Below are 18,816 nucleotides of genomic sequence, written 5' to 3'. Positions count from 1 at the left end.
GTTCCATTTCTCTACTTCTTTGCCAACACTTGTTATTTTTTGGTTTGTTTGTTTTAATTACAGCTATCCTCATGGGTGTGAAGTGACATCTTATTGTGGTTTTGATTTGCATTTCCTTAATGCTAATGATGTTGAGTATCTTTCCATGTACTTGTTGGCCATGTATATTTCTTCTTTGGAGCAATGTCTGTTCAGGTCCTTTTTTTGTTTAAAATTAGGTTGTTTATCTTTTTGTTGTTGAATTGTTAGATTTCTTTATATATTTTGGATACCAGAGCCTTATCAGATATATGGTTTGCAAATATTCCTTCCCATTCTGTAGGGTGATTTTTCACTTTCTTGATAATGTTCTTTGATGCACAGTAGTTTTTAATTTTTATGGAGTCACATTTATCTATTTTTTCTTTTGTTACTCATGTCTTTTGTGTCATATCTAAGAATCTACTGCCAAATCTAAGGTAGTTAAGATTATCCCTTTGTTTTCTCCTAAGAGTTTTATGGTTTTAGCTCTTGGGTTGTTGATCCATTTTCAGTTAATTTTTGTATATAGCATGAGCCTAATGTATTTTTAAACCCTTGAATGTACGCTGTTGGAGTTTTTCCAGTCAGTAATGATTTTTGGATCTTCAGATTCCAATAGTTATAGAAGTTGTATTAGTTTCTGTTAGCTGACTTGCAGCTTCTCATCATAGGTGCATCTTAGAAGTCATTTCTTCCTCCTCAGATCTTATCTATTGATGTGCATTTGATAGTTCTAGGGCTACTTTGAGAGTAAGGCTACTGACTTTCAGTGTTGCCAGCCAGTTGAGTGACACACCCTTATGTGCAGGCAGTGGGATGCTGTGCTATGAGCTTGTCTTTATCTCAGGCTTTGTGGAAAGGGAGCAGGGCGAGGCCTATTTGAAACAAGGCAAAGCTGCCAAGGGTCATGGGAACATTGCTGTCAGGTAGCAAGTCTGTACTGAGCCCAGGCAGGTTCCCAGACTTGTGCATGGCTTGCTGAGAACTGTGCAAAGCAGTAATAAGTAGTAAAAAGGTATAATTTGGGGACAGAAACCTTGATTTCAAATTGGATGACTTAGGTTAGTCCCTTCTCTCTGAGCCTCAGTGTCTTCAAATATACAGTGTGAATGCTGACCTCACAGGGTTGTTTTGTTTTTGGAGATCAGGCGAGATTATCAGTGGAAACTGTAAAATACCATGCATTTTCTTTCTTTTTTTAAAAAAAAATTATTTATTTTATTTTATTTATTTTTGGCTGCATTGGGTCTTCGTGCTGTGCACGGGCTTTCTCTAGTTGTGGCGAGCGGAGGGCTACTCTTCGTTGTGGTCGGCGGGCTTCTCATTGTGGTGGTTTCTCTTGTTGCAGAGCATGGCCTGTAGGTGCGCAGGCTTAGTAGTTATGGCTTGTGGGCTCTAGAGCGCAGGCTCAGTAGTTGTGGCACACGGGCTTAGTTGCTCCACGGCATGTGGGAATCTTCCTGGACCAGGGCTCGAACCCGTGTCCCCTGCATTGGCAGGCAGATTCTTTTTTTCTTTTGTTTTAAAATTAATTATTTTTAATTTTAAAATTTATTTAATTTTTAAACATCTTTATTGGAGTATAATTGCTTTACAATGGTGTGTTAGTTTCTGCTTTATAACAAAGCAAGTCAGCTATACATATACATATATCCCCATATCTCCTCCCTCTTGTGTCTCCCTCCCACCCTCCCTAATCCGCCCCTCTAGGTGGTCACAAAGCACTGAGCTGATCTCCCTGTGCTATGCGGCTGCTTCCCACTAGCTATCTGTTTTACATTTGGTAGTATATATAAGTCTGTGCCATTCTCACTTTGTCCCAGCTTACCCTTCCCACTCCCACTGTCCTCAAGTCCATTCTCTACGTCTGTGTCTTTATTCCTGTCCTGCCCCTAGGTTCTTCAGAACCATGTTTTTTTTTTTTTTAGGTTACATATATATGTGTTAGCATATGGTATTTGTTTTTCTCTTTCTGACTTACTTCACTCTGTATGACAGACTCCAGGTCCATTCACCTCACTACAAATAACTCAATTTCGTCTCTTTTTATGGCTGAGTAATATTCCATTGTATATATGTGCCACATCTTCTTTTTCCATTCATCTGTTCTTGGACACTTAGGTTGGTTCCATATCCTGGCTATTGTAAATAGAGCTGCAATGAACATTGTGGTACATGACTCTTCTTGAATTATGGTTTTCTCAGGGTATATGCCCAGTAGTGGGACTGCTGGGTCATATGGTAGTTCTATTTTTAGTTTTTTAAGGAACCTCCATACTGTTCTCCATAGTGGCTGTATCAATTTACATTCCCACCAACAGTGCAAGAGGGCTCCCTTTTCTCCACACCTTCTCCAGCATTTATTGTTTGTAGATTTTTTGATGATGGCCATTCTGGTGTGAGGTGATACCTCATTGTAGTTTTGATTTGCATTTCTCTAATGATTAGTGATGTTGAGCATCCTTTCATGTGTTTGTTGGCAGTCTGTATATCTTCTTTGGAGAAATGTCTATTTAGGTCTTCTGCGCATTTTTGGACTGGATTGTTTGTTTTTTGATATTGAGCTGCATGTAAATTTTGGAGATTAATCCTTTGTCAGTTGCTTCATTTGCTAATATTTTCTCCCATTCTGAGGGTTGTCTTTTTTTTTTTTTTTTTTTTTTTTGCGGTAAGCGGGCCTCTCACTGTTGTGGCCTCTCCCGTTGCGGAGCACAGGCTCCGGACGCGCAGGCTCAGCGGCCATGGCTCACGGGCCCAGCCGCTCTGTGGCATGTGGGATCTTCCTGGACTGGGGCAAGAACCCGTGTCCCCTGCATCGGCAGGTGGACTCTCAGCCACTGCGCCACAAGGGAAGCCCTGAGGGTTGTCTTTTCGTCTTGTTTATGGTTTCCTTTGCTGTGCAAAAGCTTTTAAGTTTCATTAAGTCCCAATTGTTTATTTTTATTTCTATTTCTCTAGGAGGTGGGTCAAAAAGGATCTTGCCGTGATTTATGTCATAGAGTGTTCTGCCTATGTTTTCCTCTAAGAGTTTTATAGTGTCTGGCCTTACATTTAGGTCTTTAATCCTTTTGAATTTATTTTTGTGTATGGTGTTAGGGAGTGTTCTAATTTCATCCTTTTACATGTAGCTGTCCAGTTTTCCCAGCACCACTTATTGAAGAGGCCGTCGTCTTTTCTCCATTATATTCTTGCCTCCTTTATCAAAAATAAGGTGACCATATGTGGGTGGGTTTATCTCTGAGCTTTCTATCCTGTTCCATTGATCTATATTTCTGTTTTTGTGCCAGTACCATACTGTCTTGATGACTGTAGCTTTGTACTATAGTCTGAAGTCAGGCAGTCTGATTCCTCCAGCTCCGTTTTTCTTTCTCAAGATTGCTTTAGCTATTCGGGGTTTTTTGTGTTTCCATACAAATTGTGAAATTTTTTGCTCTAGTTCTGTGAAAAATGCCATTGGTGGTTTGATAGGGATTGCATTGAATCTGTAGATTGCTTTGGGTAGTAGAGTCATTTTCACAATGTTCATTCTTCCAATCCAAGAACATGGTATATCTCTCCATCTGTTGGTATCATCTTTAATTTCTTGCATCAGTGTCTTATAGTTTTCTGCATACAGGTCTTTTGTCTCCTTAGGTAGGTTTATTCCTAGGTATTTTATTCTTTTTGTTGCAATGGTAAATGGGAGTGTTTCCTTAATTTCTCTTTCAGGTTTTTCATCATTAGTGTGTAGGAATGCAAGAGATTTCTGTGCAGTAATTTTGTATCCTGCAACTTTACCAAATTCATTGATTAGTTCTAGTAGTTTTCTGGTAGCATCTTTAGGATTCTCTATATATAGTAGTATCATGTCATCTGCAAACAGTGACAGCTTTACTTCTTCTTTTCTGATTTGGATTCCTTTTATTTCTTTTTCTTCTCTGACTGCTGTGGCTAAAATTTCCAAAACTATGTTGAATAATAGTGGTGAGAGTGGACAACCTTGTCTTGTTCCTATCTTAGTGGAAATGGTTTCAGTTTTTCACCATTGAGGACAATGTTGGCTGTGGGTTTGTCATTTATGGCCTTTATTATGTTGAGGTAAGGTCCCTCTCTGAATACTTTCTGAAGGGTTTTTATCATAAATGGGTGTTGAATTTTGTTGAAAGCTTTTTCTGCATCTATTGAGATGATCGTATGGTCTTTATCCTTCAGTTTGTTAATGTGGTGTATCACACTGATTGATTTGAGTATATTGAGGAATCCTTGCATTCCTGGGATAAACCCCACTTGATCATGGTGTATGATCCTTTTAATGTGCTGTTGGATTCTGTTTCCTAGTATTTTGCTGAGGATTTTTGTATCTATGTTCATCAGTGATATTGGCCTGTAGTTTTCTTTCTTTGTGACATCTTTGTCTGGTTTTGGTATCAGTGTGATGGTGGTCTCGTAGAATGAGTTTGGGAGTGTTCCTCCCTCTGGCAGGTGGATTCTTAACCAGTGCGCCACCAGGGAAGCCCATACCATGCATATTTGGGAATGTAATGAGGAGTCAAGGAGAAGACTAATTCTCCTGGGAGCTTTTTTCTAAAATTTTCTCTTTTTTTAAAAATATTATTTCCCCAACTGTCATTTACAATAAAGGTTTGAGGTTTATTGACCAGATGGATGTTTTTACTTTTTTTTCAAATAATTTTACATTTGTTGTGCCTTCTTTGCAAGTGACAGAAATACAGGTCAGACTGACTTATGAGAGGCACTTATGACTGAAGTAACTAAAAAGCCTAGAAGGAGATTTACCTTTAGACACAGCAAGATCCAGGGACTTGAATCATGTCATTTGGACCTAATGTCTCTCCTCTTGGCTCCGCTTTTCTTTGTTTTGGTGTTAGGCAGCCTCCACCCATGTAGTGGCAAAGGTAGTTGTCAGCTTTGGGTGTGTAATCTACCAGCTAAGCAACCACACTATTGGAAAGATAATACCTCTTTCCTGATGGTGCTGGCAGTCGTGGGTATGATTTTGGCTTGGGTCATTTGCCCACCCTAAAGTATCACTGTGACTGGAAGAATGCTGGACTTTCATTGGCCAACAGTTATATTCTACTCATGGAGCCCAGGGATCATGGTCAGCTACCCTGGAATCATGTGGACCGAGAGCAGGGGAGGGATGGTTCCCTCAGGGAAGATCAAGGTACATGTACTTAAAGAGGGCTTGGGAGGTGGGGAGATTATTGAATCAGCAAAATTCATAGATGTCTGCTACATAATTGTGCCATTTTAATTTCTTTTTTTTTTTTAAGTGTGCTTCCAATATTTAAAACTCAACAAAGTAGAGCTGCTCTGCTTGAAGTAGTAGATATTGCCAAGGAACCTGAGTGGGAGGAGGGATCTGCAGAGCATAATTTGAAAACTGCTAGACAGTTTGTCCAATAAATATTTGTTTGAGGTGTGATAGTCACTGAATCCTTTCTTCCTGCCTTTCTGGCTTTATGTGGAAGAGATTGTATTTTCCTTCAAATCTGGGACAGTGAGGTAAGTAGCAGAGCCAGCCTGGGGTTGAAGATGCCAAGGACCTTGCTTAGCCTGGACACCAAACTGCTTTTTTTTTTAAAGCCATGAGCCTTTCAAATTTAAATAAGGACTCCTAGAGTACAGGAATAAGTGACTTTACAATGTACTGGTTGATGTGAATGATGAAATATATTTGTATCCTAAGCATTTTGCAAGGGCTCAGTATGCTAGAATGTATAGCGCCATGAGCTGGATTCTGTATTGTAAATTGAGTGAGGGTGAAAGCAGCCCTCATACATCAGCCAGCTGTATAAGGCAGCCAACAGCTGTGTTTGTTTTTCTATTTTTGTTTTTTTTAATGTGATAAAATTCACATAACATAAAATTTGCCATTTTAAAATATACAATTCAGTGGCTTCTAACAATTTTGTGCAACATCTCCACTATCTAATTCCAGAATATTTTCATCACCCCCAAAAGGAACCTTGTTACCCATTAAGCAGTCGCTCCCCATTCTCTAGTCTCTGGCGACCACTAATCTACTTTCCATCTCTGTGGATTTGCCTATTCTACACATTTCATATAAATGGAATCATGTCTGGCTTCTTTCACTTAGTGTAATGTTAACATATATTTATCTAATTACTTTCTCATGATACTTTTTAGAATTATCCCACAGACCTATCCTCAAATGTATAATTGGGATGCACATACTTAACAGTTGGAGTAGCACCCCCATCAGAACCTTGACCTGTCACATAAGAGCTATCATAGTGGAGAAGGCCAAGTGGAAGCTTTTGAAACTGTTGCATTTTCCTCTGGCCAAGATAGTGAATCAAAACTAATATCATATTCTGTGAGGGATGGTGGAAATAGTGCTATCCTTAAGTATCTTTAGAATGCAGGGTGGTGGTCCCTATTATGTCTACATTTAATTCACTAGTCTGCCCTCTTCTGCAAAACTGGATGGATTCTGGAGAACGTAGACCTCAGCAAGTTTAATTTAGTAGCCCCAGTTATGGATTCTGTGATGGATATGGTATCTTTGCTAGAGCAAATTAATATGGTATGTGGGCATTGGTTTGCTGAATGTGTTCTTTTCTGTCTCAATCAGAAAAAAAGGCCAAAAACAGTTTGCATTCTTGTGGAACAGATATCATTACACCTCCATAGTTTTGCCGAGGGCTATATAAACACTTCCACTCTTTTACTCTTTGTCATAATATAGTCAGAAGAGTCTTGGACCATCTGGCCATCTCATAGAACATCACTTTGATCTGTTACGTTGATGACATCATGCTAATCAGGCAGCATGAACAAGAGGAGGTTAGCACACGGAGGCCTTGGTAAGATACATGTGCTCCACAGTGGGTACTGCCACACTCTTTGCCAAAGTAAGTGTATTTGTTTTTAAATATGTCCACGAATTGTTTGATACCCCTCCCATCAAGAGGTGGAACCTAATTCCCCTCCCTTTGACTCAGCTAGACGCTAATAACTCAATTCTAAGAAATAGAATAAAATGAAAGTGATGGTATATGACTTCAGCGACTAGGTCATAAAAGGTACTACTGTTTGTCTGTCTCACTGTCTCTTGGATCACTCACTCTGTTGGAAGCCTGCCTACATACTGTGGGGACACTCAAGCAGGCTATGGAACAGCCCACATGGAGAAGAATTGAGGCTTCCTGACCCACCCAGCACTGACTTGCTAGGAGTGTGAGTGAGCCATCTTGGAAGCAGATCCTCCAGCCCCGGTCAGGTCTCCAGTGGCCCTAGCCCTTTATGAACCTTATGAGAGATCTGAGCCAGAACCACTCAGTTAAGCCACTCTTTGTCCCTGACACTCAGAAACTGTGTGTGATAATAAATGTTTATTGTTTTAAGCAACTTAGTTTTAGGGTAGTTATTATACAACAAGCGATACTAATACACAGTCCCACAAGCTGTGTGTACTAGTTTTTTGACATCCTTTCCAACATCTAATATTTCCCTATTTTTGTCATTTTAGCCATTCTGGTTGGTGTATAGTGTTCTCACGCTGTGGTTTTAATTTGTGATTCCGCAATGACTATGAAGTAGAGCATCTTTTCATTCATATATATCTATATACATGTATATAGATACATACAAATACTGTCTATCTGTATATACATACATACATACACACACATACATATACACACATACACACGCATAGACTGGATTTATTATTTTGTAAAGTGTTCAAGTTTTTTGCCTACCGTTCTTTGGGTTGCTTGCCATTTTTTAGTTGCTTTGTAGGAGTTCATGTATTCTGGATCCAAGTCCTTTGTCTTATATGTATTGTGAATATCTTTCTCAGTTTATCAACTTTTTCCTTCATGTTTAGGCCTTTTGGTGTCCTGTTCAAGAAAACTTTGCCTACTCCAAGATCATGAATATGTTCTCCTATTTCCTCATTTAAAAGCTTTATTGTTTTACCTTTCATGTTAGATCTGCTGTCCATTTGAAATGAATTTTTTTGTGATGGTGTGAGGTAGTGAGTCAAGGTATATTTCCCCCCCATATGGATATCCATTTGATCTAATACTATTTATTGAAAAGGTCATTCTTTCCCTTCTGTACTGTAGTGTCACCTTTGTTATAAGTCAGGTGACTGTTATGTGTGGCTGTGTTTCTGGACTCCATTCTATTCTATTGGCTATTTTTGTATCCTTGCAATTGATACCACACTGTCTTAATTATTATTACAATAGGTTTTTTTTGATAAATTTTTTTATTTTTGGCTGCCTTAGGTCTTTGTTGCTGTGCATAGGCTTTCTCTAGTTGCGGCAAGCGGGGGCTACTCTTTGTTGCGGTGCGTGGGCTTCTCATTGTGGTGCGTGGGCTTCTCATTGTGGTGCGTGGGCTTCTCATTTCACCCTTAGGGCTCACTTTAATGAAGTAAAGAGTGTTGCACATTCTATGGGCTTGCACAAAAGTATGTTGACATATATCCATCATTATAATGTCATTCAAAGTATTTCCACTGCTCATAAAAACTTCCATACTCTGTGTATTCATCTCCTCTCTCCCCCCACACACGTGGCAACCATTGATCTTTTTATTGTCTCCATAGTTTTGCCTTTTCCAGAATGGCATATAGTTGGAATCCATTTTTCTTTTTCTTTTTTTTTTTTCCTTGAAAAGAGAGATTCAAAGCCTTTATGTCTATAGGACCACTCATGGCCCACCCATGTGTAGACTGGACAGGCTCTAGGTGGCAAACTTCCCACATAAATACTGTAGCTTTTCTACCAGTATTGAGCTCTGACCCAGCAGCCACGTGGAGGTGCAGGGGGGACATGTGTCAGGTATTTGTTCATAGGAAGGCCACAAGTTTTGTGTCCCTTGTCACAATGTACCCAGATTCCTGTTGGATGTGTTGTAAACAGAGGAACCATTTCTTCAGGCCCCCTGCTCTGAGCACACCCCATATAGGGGATATTTCTTTTTTTGTACATTTTTCCTTTAGTGGCCCTTAAAAAGCAGTTCCTTTTGTACTTCAGTATTTAACAGAATGTAGCAAATACATTTAAGTGGCACATGAAGGGAAACTTACATTCTACAGTCTAGTGATCTCCCGAGCTCCATAGTTTGTAATTTTTATTTTTTTAAATTTACGTTTTTTATAGTTTATTATTATTATTTTAAAATTAATGAATTAATTAATTTTTGGCTGCCGTTGCATCTTCGTTGCTGCGCGCGGGCTTTCTCTAGTTGTGGTGAGCAGGGGCTACTCTTCGTTGCGGTGCGCGGGCTTCTCATTGCGGTGGCTTCTCTCGTTGCAGAGCACGGGCTCTAGGCGTGCGGGCTTCCGTAGTTGTGGCATGCGGGCTTCAGTAGTTGTGCCTCACGGGCTGTAGTGCGCAGGCTTAGTAGTTGTGGCGCACGGGCTTAGTTGCTCCGCGGCATGTGGGATATTCCCAGACCAGGACTCCAACCTGTGTCGCCTGCATTGGCAGGAGAATTCTTAACCACTCTGCCACCAGAGAAGCCCTATTTTTTTTAATCTTAAGAAATATTTTGTATATATTGTTCAAATCACATTTGCTGGCAAATGAATGCAGTTTACAAAATATTGCTTTTCATGTCCTATTTAATCCCATTTTTCACTGCAGCAAGAAGGAAATAGTGTTTCACCAATGATATGTGCCTTTTATTTTTCACTATTAAGCAGGAAACCTATAAAGAGACTTCTTAACTGGATTGAATATCTTCAGACTTTAAGCATCGCAGAAAATTTGGAGAGTTTTATCTTTAGATTTAATTTTTAGATGTATTTTAAATCATGATAGCTTTATATCATCATTATTAAATACAAAGATTGGCAAACTACACTTGCTTCTACAAATAAATCCATATATATATATATTTTGTATATTATCTGTGGCTACCTTTGCACTAATGGCAGAGTTATTTAGTTACAAAAGAATAGAGGATGTTTGGCCTGTGAGCCTGAAATATTCACTGTCTGGCCCTTTATAGAAAATGTTTGCTGACCCCTGATTTAGTGTAACGTATCAAGACACAGTATATACTAAGGATGAAGTTCACTGTTAATGAGAAATGTAAATCCATCTTTCCAGAAGTTTTTTGATAGTTTTCAATCTTTTTGGCCAACTTATTATTTGAACCAGTTAGAATTGTTTTTACCCTGTAATGTAGCTGATAGAGAGTTTAGGAATAGAATTAGGAATAGAAAGGTCAGCTCTGTCATTTTCTTGTTATTTATTTTTGTGTGTAATTTTAATATTATCTTCAACCAGTGGGGATTGTTTTTTATTTTTGTTTACTTATTTGCAAGAATCCTTTAAAATCATTGATCTATGTGGTGGGGGTTGGTTTAGTTGGGAAAAAAATAGAAACCATAATTTGTAAGTTTATTTAGCCAGACATGTATTAATTGCAGTACAGTATGTCATGGTATCCTGAAAGCACATGAGTAACTGCAGACAGACACTGTTGTTCTCCCTCGAACACTGTGAAACTTCCATTCTATTCTCAGGACACCTTATATGTAATAAATGATATGGAAACACTTGACAGATTCAGAGAGGGCATCATTGTTCGTCTGTATATTTAATACTGGCAAAGTGTAATTCTTATATTTTAAGATTAAAAACAGGATAAAATAAGAGTTTTAATGTTTCTGTACTTTCATTGGAAAGTCTTGTGCATTCCGGTTAGGAGATGATTCTCTTATATACTGTTTGTGTAAGTTCTTTCTGAATGTAGGCGTAATCCCTGAATATAAATAAAAGGTTGTAGCATAATAAGAATTGAGCTCGAAGTCCGGCAAAGACTCTCTTGTGTGAATAGTACTATCAGCAACTATGGTTAGAGAATCTGGAGGCCAAACAAAGCCTCACTTAGGTGCTTCATCTGTTCTTGTCCTCTGTGGATAGCCATCTCTCTTCCAATAAGATTTTGTATCTGCAGCTAATTAAATCCAGAATAGAACCTTAGAATGGAGGTTACAGGACTGTGTCTTCTTGCCATTCTGTAACCCACCAGAAACACTGCAATGAGCAAGACACTACCTAACAGGCTTCCTTAGGTGGGGATTTACTTTGGGGAGCTGACAAAAATATGGAGTCACACTACCTGGGCTCAAATTCTGGACTTCTCATTTTATTAGCTGTGTATTCTTAGGCAAGTTTACTTTAAACTCTCTGTGTCACAGTTTCCTCTTATGTTAAATGGGGAGAATGGTATCCAATTTATAAGGTTGTTATGAAAAATTAGTTAATCCGTATACAGTGCTTAGGATAGTATCTGGCACATATGAAGTGCTCAACGAATGTTTGTTAGTATTTCACTTTTTGAAGGTTCAGATTTTATCGGTACACTGAGAATATTTAATCTCTTCAAGCAGATTCTCTTAACCAAGTTCACGAGGCTGATATATAAAAACCTCAAGAATGCCTGTGTTGGTATGACCAGTGCTTTTTTGCCTTTGGGTGGCAATGTGGAACACCAAATCCTAAGCAGAAAGGTTATGGTGAACATGAAATTTGAATTAGGGCCATTAGTTAGATGAATGAAGTGTTTTGTGTATAATACCAAAGTAGCTAAAATGAATATTTATTACCTTTTCCTGTATTTAAGAATTTCTCCACTTAAAATGCCAGACATCTACTTTCAACCTCATTTGCAGCTTGCCGTAGGTTCTTTTGGTCTGATCCGCTTTCCATGGACTTTGACTCTGAAGAGCTGGTGATGCAAGCAAGCAGGGACTGCAGTGGTGGTGGTGCATGTAGCAAGATTGAGTTCCCAGAGCAGCAGTGGTAGTCGTATTGCAGTGGCTGGATCATAGTGGCTGGGGATAGTGGAGGTTGGCAGTGGAAGCAGAGATGTCCTGACCAGACTAGTTCTACTGCCAGATTTTAGGTGTTGTTCTTGACATCCATCCCTGGGTTTTCAACTTCTCCAGGTGAGTCTGAGCTGCTCTTAAAATAAGGTGTTTTTTTTTTGTTTTTTTTCTGCTTAGACTATCTAGAATCAGTTTTAGTTGCTGAACTTACAGACTAAGTTGTTCTTGCGACTAAGGACTCTGGCTGATACTGACGCTACAGTAGCCTGATGCATTCGTCTCACAGTAGGGATGGAAAGGTCATGGGAATTCAGCTGGAATGTATGAAGTTCATTGGCTCCCTCTTTTTTGAGAGTGTTAGGGTCACTGTATTCCCAGGGCCTAGAATTGTGCCTGGTATATAGTAGGTGCTCAGTAAACCTCTGTGGAATGAATGAGTGATGGGTTCATTCTGCCAATGAACCCAATTGTATGTCTGCCAATATGTGTATCGGTGATTGCTTTTTCTCAGCTTCTGGGGCTGTCCAAAACTTCCGGATGAAGTACAGATTTTTTTCTTTAGGTGTGTTAATACATATGTAATCCTATATAACAGTTACATTTTATTGGTTTGGGAACTGTTTTGTCTTTTAAACTCATTTGGCTTATCTGTGCTCTGTGGGCGTTTTAGTTTAGCCCTGGGGTGTATGATTGTCTGTGATTTTGTGTGTGTGTGTGTGTGTGTGTGTGTGTGTGTGTGTGTGTAGAGGGGCACTTCACAGAGCCCCAAAGTGCTGACAAGGACTTAAATCCCTTCCTGGTGTCAGAGCTTTCCCGGCATTCTGGAAGCCATCACTTCTTGAGTCTTCCTCATGAGGCTTGTTGGTGGAATAAAGAAAAGACCATACACCCACAGACAGTTCCATACACGTGTGCACACGCATGTGCATGCACACACACACACACAGAGAACTGTATTTAAATCTAATAACTTTATGACTTTATGTAGTTAAGTTTCCTACAGATGTCCTGCTTTTCCCCTGATGGTGATGCTGAAATTGGGAAGGACAGAAAATACAGGCCCCTTATCTCCTCTTTTCTTTTTCCTCTGTTCCAGGTCTTCCCTTTAAGAAACTGTATGGGAACTGGCAATTTACACCCATATTCTGGTCATTTGCTTATATTTACTGAGCCCCTTCCTGGGTGCCATAAGATGATGGCCTTCTGAGGCTGGAGGTGCTGGGATCTGAGAGGTCGAGGTGGCTTGTTCCCAGTTCCTTATGTTCCTTGCCTCTCTTCCTGGTCGAGTGGCTGAGGCTGGTGGCAGAGGGCAGTATACCGGAGATCCCTCTCTCTCCATCTCTAGAACACAGTGTTTTAGACTTTGTGTTCTCATAAATCAGGGCTGGGGCTTTGAGATGAAGATTCGTGAACAAGCTCATCAAGAGGTAGGATCATCTGGCCTTCCCTTCTTGAGTTTCAGATAAAGAAACAAGCCTAGAGGGTAGTGACTCATCCACAGTGATGCAGTTGGTCAGGGCTAGAGTGAGTATCTAAATATATTTCCAAGGGCAAACTGAAATTCTATAAACGCTGAGCCCCATCTCAGGCCTCCTGTAACATAGAGCTAGCAGGGTTGGGGAGGGTGAGGGATTTAATCTGTAGTTTCCTTCCTTGCATCTTATGAAGAGTCAACACCTTACTTCTGGTTGCTCTAGTTTGCTACCATGCTTCATTGTTGAGAGTGGACCCCGGTCTGCAGTCTTTGGTCTGGAACACAGCCCAGTCCTAAATTGCCTGTCTTGGGCCATGGGTTACCAAGTTTACAGACAACAATCCTGTGCCTCTGTAGACACGTGACCAGGCTATTAATAGATCTGAAGTTCTGGGAGAGTCTCAGCTCTTTCCCCACTTCCCTACTCCCAGCAGCCTGCCTGCTGGTAATTTCCTCAGTGCTCAGATAGCTAGACACAGAATGGAAACAGGGCAGTCTGCCCACCCCCTTTTAGGAGGTAAGACAGGCCCAAGTCTGTATGAGTAACCTCTGGCCTTGTGGGTCTCTGTGCTCTATCAGGTCAAATGAAAGTGCTTAGCATTTAGGAGGAAATAATAGCCCTGTGCCCTAGGTGGGATTTTTTTTTTTTTAATAAATCTATGTTGGACCCTCACTATGTGAAAGACACTGAACTAGGCCCTTTGAATGTGTTATCTCAACCTTCTCTACAACCTTGTGAGATAGGTATTATTCTTATTTTATAGAGATTATTAAAACTCAGAAAGATTGACTAAGTAACCTACTGTCACACAGCTAAACAACACTTGAATCCAGGCCCTCTAATCTTGTTTTTCGTAAATGACAGCTTCCCTGTTTACAACTTTCTTTAGTAAAATTGGGCTAGGGTAATTTGGACAAATTATCATTGGGGGCACCTGTGTTATTGGATGATTCCACACAGCTCAGAGAAATGGGGGAGAACCTGAAGGGAGGGGAAGAAGGCCTGTCAGTCTGTGGGCAATCAAAGGGAACTCAGTGGGTGGCTATAGCAGGATGGTACCTTTCATAGGCCTGTGTGCCCTTAGTGAACTCAGGTCAGATAGTGGCTGTCCTGCAGGCTAATAAACCATATTCCTTAGCATGGCATTCAAGGCACTCAGAGGTGGGGTTTCTGCTTCATAACTCCTCTTCTGTCTCTTCTTACTTCCTGTCACACAGACTGTTCTTTGTTCTATTGTTCATCAAGTCTGCTGTCATCTTCCATGCATGGGCATTTGTAGGCTCTATTAAGGTCTGAGTCAAAAAGTAACCATTGACAGCTTAGGGCTGAGCAGATAGTTTTGAATCCCCAGTCACTCCAGAGCCATTTTGGACTGGAGCTCTCTCATTCCTTCATTCCTTCACTCATGTATTCAGTTATTCTAACATATTGGGCACGCCCTCTGTGCCAGGTACTGTACTAGGCCCTGGGAATCAGTATAATGAACAAGACAGATATGGTTCCTGCTCTCCTAGAGCTTACAGTGTAGGAGGGAAGGCAAAAATAAAACAGATAATCACAATGAAGTCTGATGACTTATGAGGCGGAAATAAGGGATGTGATGAGAGGGTACTTATGGCTGGGGAACTTAATATTGTTTAGGGTGTCAGGAAAGACCTCAACACTACCTTAATAGATGACATTTAAGTTGAGACCTGAGAATTGAGAAAAAATAGCTAAGTAAGTGGGGTTAAGAAAGGTAAATTCTAGGCAGCAGATAGAGTATATGCAGAGGCCTAAAGTCCAGGTGATAGGGATAAGGCCACGTCCATGTTGGTTCATTTATTAAGCAACCATTTACAGCTGGTGGGTTATGTCATGCACTGTGCTAGGGTCTGGGGACATACAAAACAATCAGACATGGTCCCTACCTGCCCTGGAGATGCTCAGTTAGGAGCAGTGGCTTTACTGCTTGGTAACCAGGGTGCTAAAGTCATCCTAGGTCTTGGATTCAATCTCCTGGCTCCCATGTGACAAGACTTAACAGCTTCAGAGACACTGCCTGCCCTTGAGTATTTGGCCCACCTGTCAAGCAGAGAGGATGTGGACCACAGCTGGAAACTTGTAGCATTTGCTTTCATCCCTGGCTTCACACTTGCCAGATCCTTGGTTGATGGGATTCATCTACAGACCTGAGGTTGATGCAGGTCAAGAAATTGGCTTTTACCTCAGCAGGAGCATAGAAGAGGCTTTCTGGCTAAGATGGAGTTGCCGTGGTTGTCAGAGCTGTGTCCCTGGTGCCTCATATTTGTTAGTTGGATTGATTGTGTGGTCTCAGACCCATCCATTGTCTTGAATACACCTATGGTGGTATTTTAGCTCTGTTTTTCTGAGTTCTGGTACCGCTTAAAATAGACAGAAGGCTCAATGGCTGGCTGCCTTGGACTGTGCAATTGCCTAACTCCAGGGTGCGCTGTTCACATAGACTGTGTTGTGAATGGGGCCACCCCTCCCTAACTGTGCAGCAGTGCATCCTTGTGGCTCTGGTTAAAGGGAAAGGAAGTTATTTAAACACTGACTGTGTGCCTCAGGCTAGTGGTTTATATTCTTTACTTCATTTAATAATCTCAATAATGCTCTGAGGTAAATACTACTATTATGCTTATTTACAGATGAGAAGACTGGAGGTTCGGTGAAGCTAGTGAGTAGTGCCTTGGGATTAGAGCTCGGGTCTGACTGAAGTTCATGCTTCTCTCCCACTCCCAGCTGTTTCCCAATGTGGTCACAGACTTCAGGTCTTACGTGTCATCTTGTTTCCATGGCTTGCTTGGCCTTGTCTATTCTGACTTATCTGTCTGGCCGCCCTGTGTCCGTAACCTAAGGATTCTCAGCATGGCTGAGGCTCAGGAATGTGTCCTGCTTGGGAGATACTCTAGAGTCATTTTTTTTTTCCATCTAAAATTATTTTTGTGTTTAGCAGGAGGCAACAATATAACTGTAGCTAAAGTCATTTTAAAGGGTAAGTCAGCTCTGGATTTGCTGGGCTGCCTTTCTTACTGCAGCTCCCACAGCGTTCTCATGTAGGATAGAAGCTGGGGATGGCTCACTAGAGATGAGTTTGGGCGAAAAAGGCATTGGATCTGGGCTTGGCTGATGGGATGAGATTCCCTCAGCCTTTCTAAGTTGCATGGCTGCTAGGGTTGGTTGGATCTTTGCAAATTAGTACTTAATGTTCCTTTTCCAGGGACCTGTGGTTCTCGTTTCTCCCTTTTAGGAGAGGACCTGCCTCTTCAACTGGGGATTCTGGAGCTACTGACCTTAGAGTGGGGAGGGTTTTTCCTTCCTGGAGTTTTCAGGGGTGTGTTTGGTGTGGGAGAGGGCTGTGTCAGGCAGAGTCTGGGGGAAGGCAGGAGGAGAGGTGGGTTGTGTATTTACTGCCTCACCTGCTTTTCAGGACTCTTTCTTCCCTTCCTTTCTCTTGGCAGTTTTGCAGTCCCATTTGAGAAGTAGGATCTAAATAACAGAAGGCCTCTGCACTCACCTAGCTTGTGCTTCAGCTACCCCAGACTGCTTGCAGGTCTTGAAGCATGACAGGCTATTTCATATCTCAGGTCTTTGTACATTCTGTTCCCTCTGTCCTTTCCATCCCTAGAGAAGAGGGAAGATGTCCTTTCCATCTTCTCTGCCCCACGGATACATCCTCATCCTTTCAAGACTCAGTTTAGATGTTACCTTTTTAGTGACATTGCCTTTGATCCCCTCTTTCTATGGAGGTAGGCACTCTGTACAGGCCTTTGTTGTACCATGTTTACTCACTTAACTCTCTGCTTTGCTGTCCATATCTTGAGCCCCTTAAGAGCAAGAAACTGAGTCGGTTTCATCTTTCTTTAGCAGGCACAGGACCTGAAGGAGACTAGAGTATCAAGAAATTTGAACTGAACTACACTGATGCCTGAACTAGATGGTTGTACAACTATCTTGTGTACCTCCATAAACTAAAAAAGGATTCTCTTGCATAATTCACTGTATTGTGTTATCTTCTAGGTCCCATAGTCCTTCAAACATGCATGGCGGTAGCTGACTTCCAGAGAGAACAGTGTCGTGCTCTACAGATGTTATCTTTGCCTGCTTTGCCCTTCATCTCACAGTGCTCTTCTAGCCCCCTGGGCCTGATCAGGGAATGAATAGGGAGGAAATGCCAGAAATGAGCCACGCTTGGTATCCTGAATCCTTAATTTGCAGGTTTGGTCCTGTGGGGCAGTGCAAGGTGAGAAAATAGAAATGAACCCGTTCCCTGTAATAGCAGCTGAACTGGTTGCCTCCAAATGATGACTGCCATCACTGTTGCTGCAGCAGCCATAGCCATGAGGCACTCCCCTTACTGTATTCTGGGTCTAAGACAATCAGTTCTTCTAAATTAGCTCACCTGGCTCACCCTGAGTTTCTCAGAGGACTGAGATCCTGAAACAAGTCCTATTACACTTGTTTTTCTACCATTGTCGGGCCACAGACTGTGAGATCGTTTATTCTTACCCCTTCATTTTTATAGGGGAGGAAACTGAAGTTCACAGTGCCATGGGACTAGCTCATGGTCATGTGACTAGTAAGTGTCAGCTGAGGCTAGACATCGGTCTTCCAGCTCCCTGCAGACCAGAGTGGTCTCTTCACTATGCCTTGTTGGCTCTGATATCAGTTTCCTCTTTCTATTTGTAATTCCTGTAGATTGTGAACTTGGTGAGGGTGAGGGAGCCAGGAAACTTGATATCTTTTCCTTCTGTCACCCCTTCCTCCTGCCTAGGCTAGGCAGAGAAGATGTTCAGGGAAGACTTGGTGAAGGACTGAATAGAAACCTAAGTTGGCCCAGGAAGATCTCATGGGCTAAGCCAGAGGAAGACTAAAGAAAACAGATCCCTCCTGGTTTCACTGGAACGTCTTTGATTTTGGTGATGATTCCTGTGGTTTGGCTTTGCTAGTGTTAAACGCAGCCTTGGCTGGAGCATGGACGAGGTGTGGTGTGTGATACTGGTATTTTATCTGGTGAAAGCCAGATCTATAATGAAACTTCTGGGAAAATACCACATCTCAGCTAACTGAAGATCCCTTTGGGTTTTCAGACCCCTCCCTTGCTCTCCAGCAGCAATCACAGAGAGATTGGGTGCATCATTGCTAACTCCATTACAAATAGATAACATTGCTTCAGTGCTTACTATGATTTCTGGAACTATTTTAGGTATTTCAAAATTCTTTTAATCCTCACAATTCTCCATGAGTAGTTACTATAATTTTTTTTAACCTTTCAAATCGATTTTATTGAGATGTAATTTACATATAGTAAAATGCACTCATTTTAAGTGTTCAGTTTGAGTTTTGACAAATATATACACCTCTGGAACCTCTCCCCTGCAATCAAGATATAGAACATTTCCATCAGTGGGTACTATTATTATCTTCATTCTACAGGGAGAACACTGAGGTACAGAGGAATTAAGTGATTTGTTCAAGGTCTCATGGCTAATA

General features: G+C 41.1%; 1 protein-coding gene and 1 non-coding gene across 5 annotated transcripts in view; one reads left to right on the top strand and one right to left on the bottom strand.

Moving 5' to 3' along the window:
* The window catches only part of STIM1 (stromal interaction molecule 1), a 188,081-nt gene that overhangs the window by 49,246 nt on the left and 120,019 nt on the right, over nucleotides 1-18,816 (top strand). Inside the window, exon 2 of one of the 4 annotated variants that reach the window (XM_022565779.3) lies at nucleotides 6,737-6,854. The exons of 2 other annotated variants lie outside the window; for them this stretch is intronic. In XM_022565779.3, coding sequence (XP_022421487.1) covers nucleotides 6,821-6,854 — 34 coding nt within the window. In that variant the 5' untranslated portion in view covers nucleotides 6,737-6,820. Of the gene's footprint in view, nucleotides 1-6,736; nucleotides 6,903-18,816 lie in introns of all 4 variants that reach the window. One more of the 4 variants, XM_022565777.3, reaches the window with a different exon arrangement.
* On the bottom strand, nucleotides 8,835-8,964 carry LOC115802645 (small nucleolar RNA SNORA11). The gene has a single exon (XR_004023161.1). It is a non-coding gene; the product is annotated as a small nucleolar RNA SNORA11 (small nucleolar RNA).

This window comes from Delphinapterus leucas, chromosome 7 (genome assembly GCF_059928025.1).
Source record: "Delphinapterus leucas isolate spDelLeu-1000000601 "Yukka" chromosome 7, BTC_Dleu_Yukka2, whole genome shotgun sequence".
NCBI classification, from domain to species: domain Eukaryota; kingdom Metazoa; phylum Chordata; class Mammalia; order Artiodactyla; family Monodontidae; genus Delphinapterus; species Delphinapterus leucas.
Note: the sequence above shows the minus strand (reverse complement) of the source record. Positions and strands in the feature narration are given on the sequence as shown.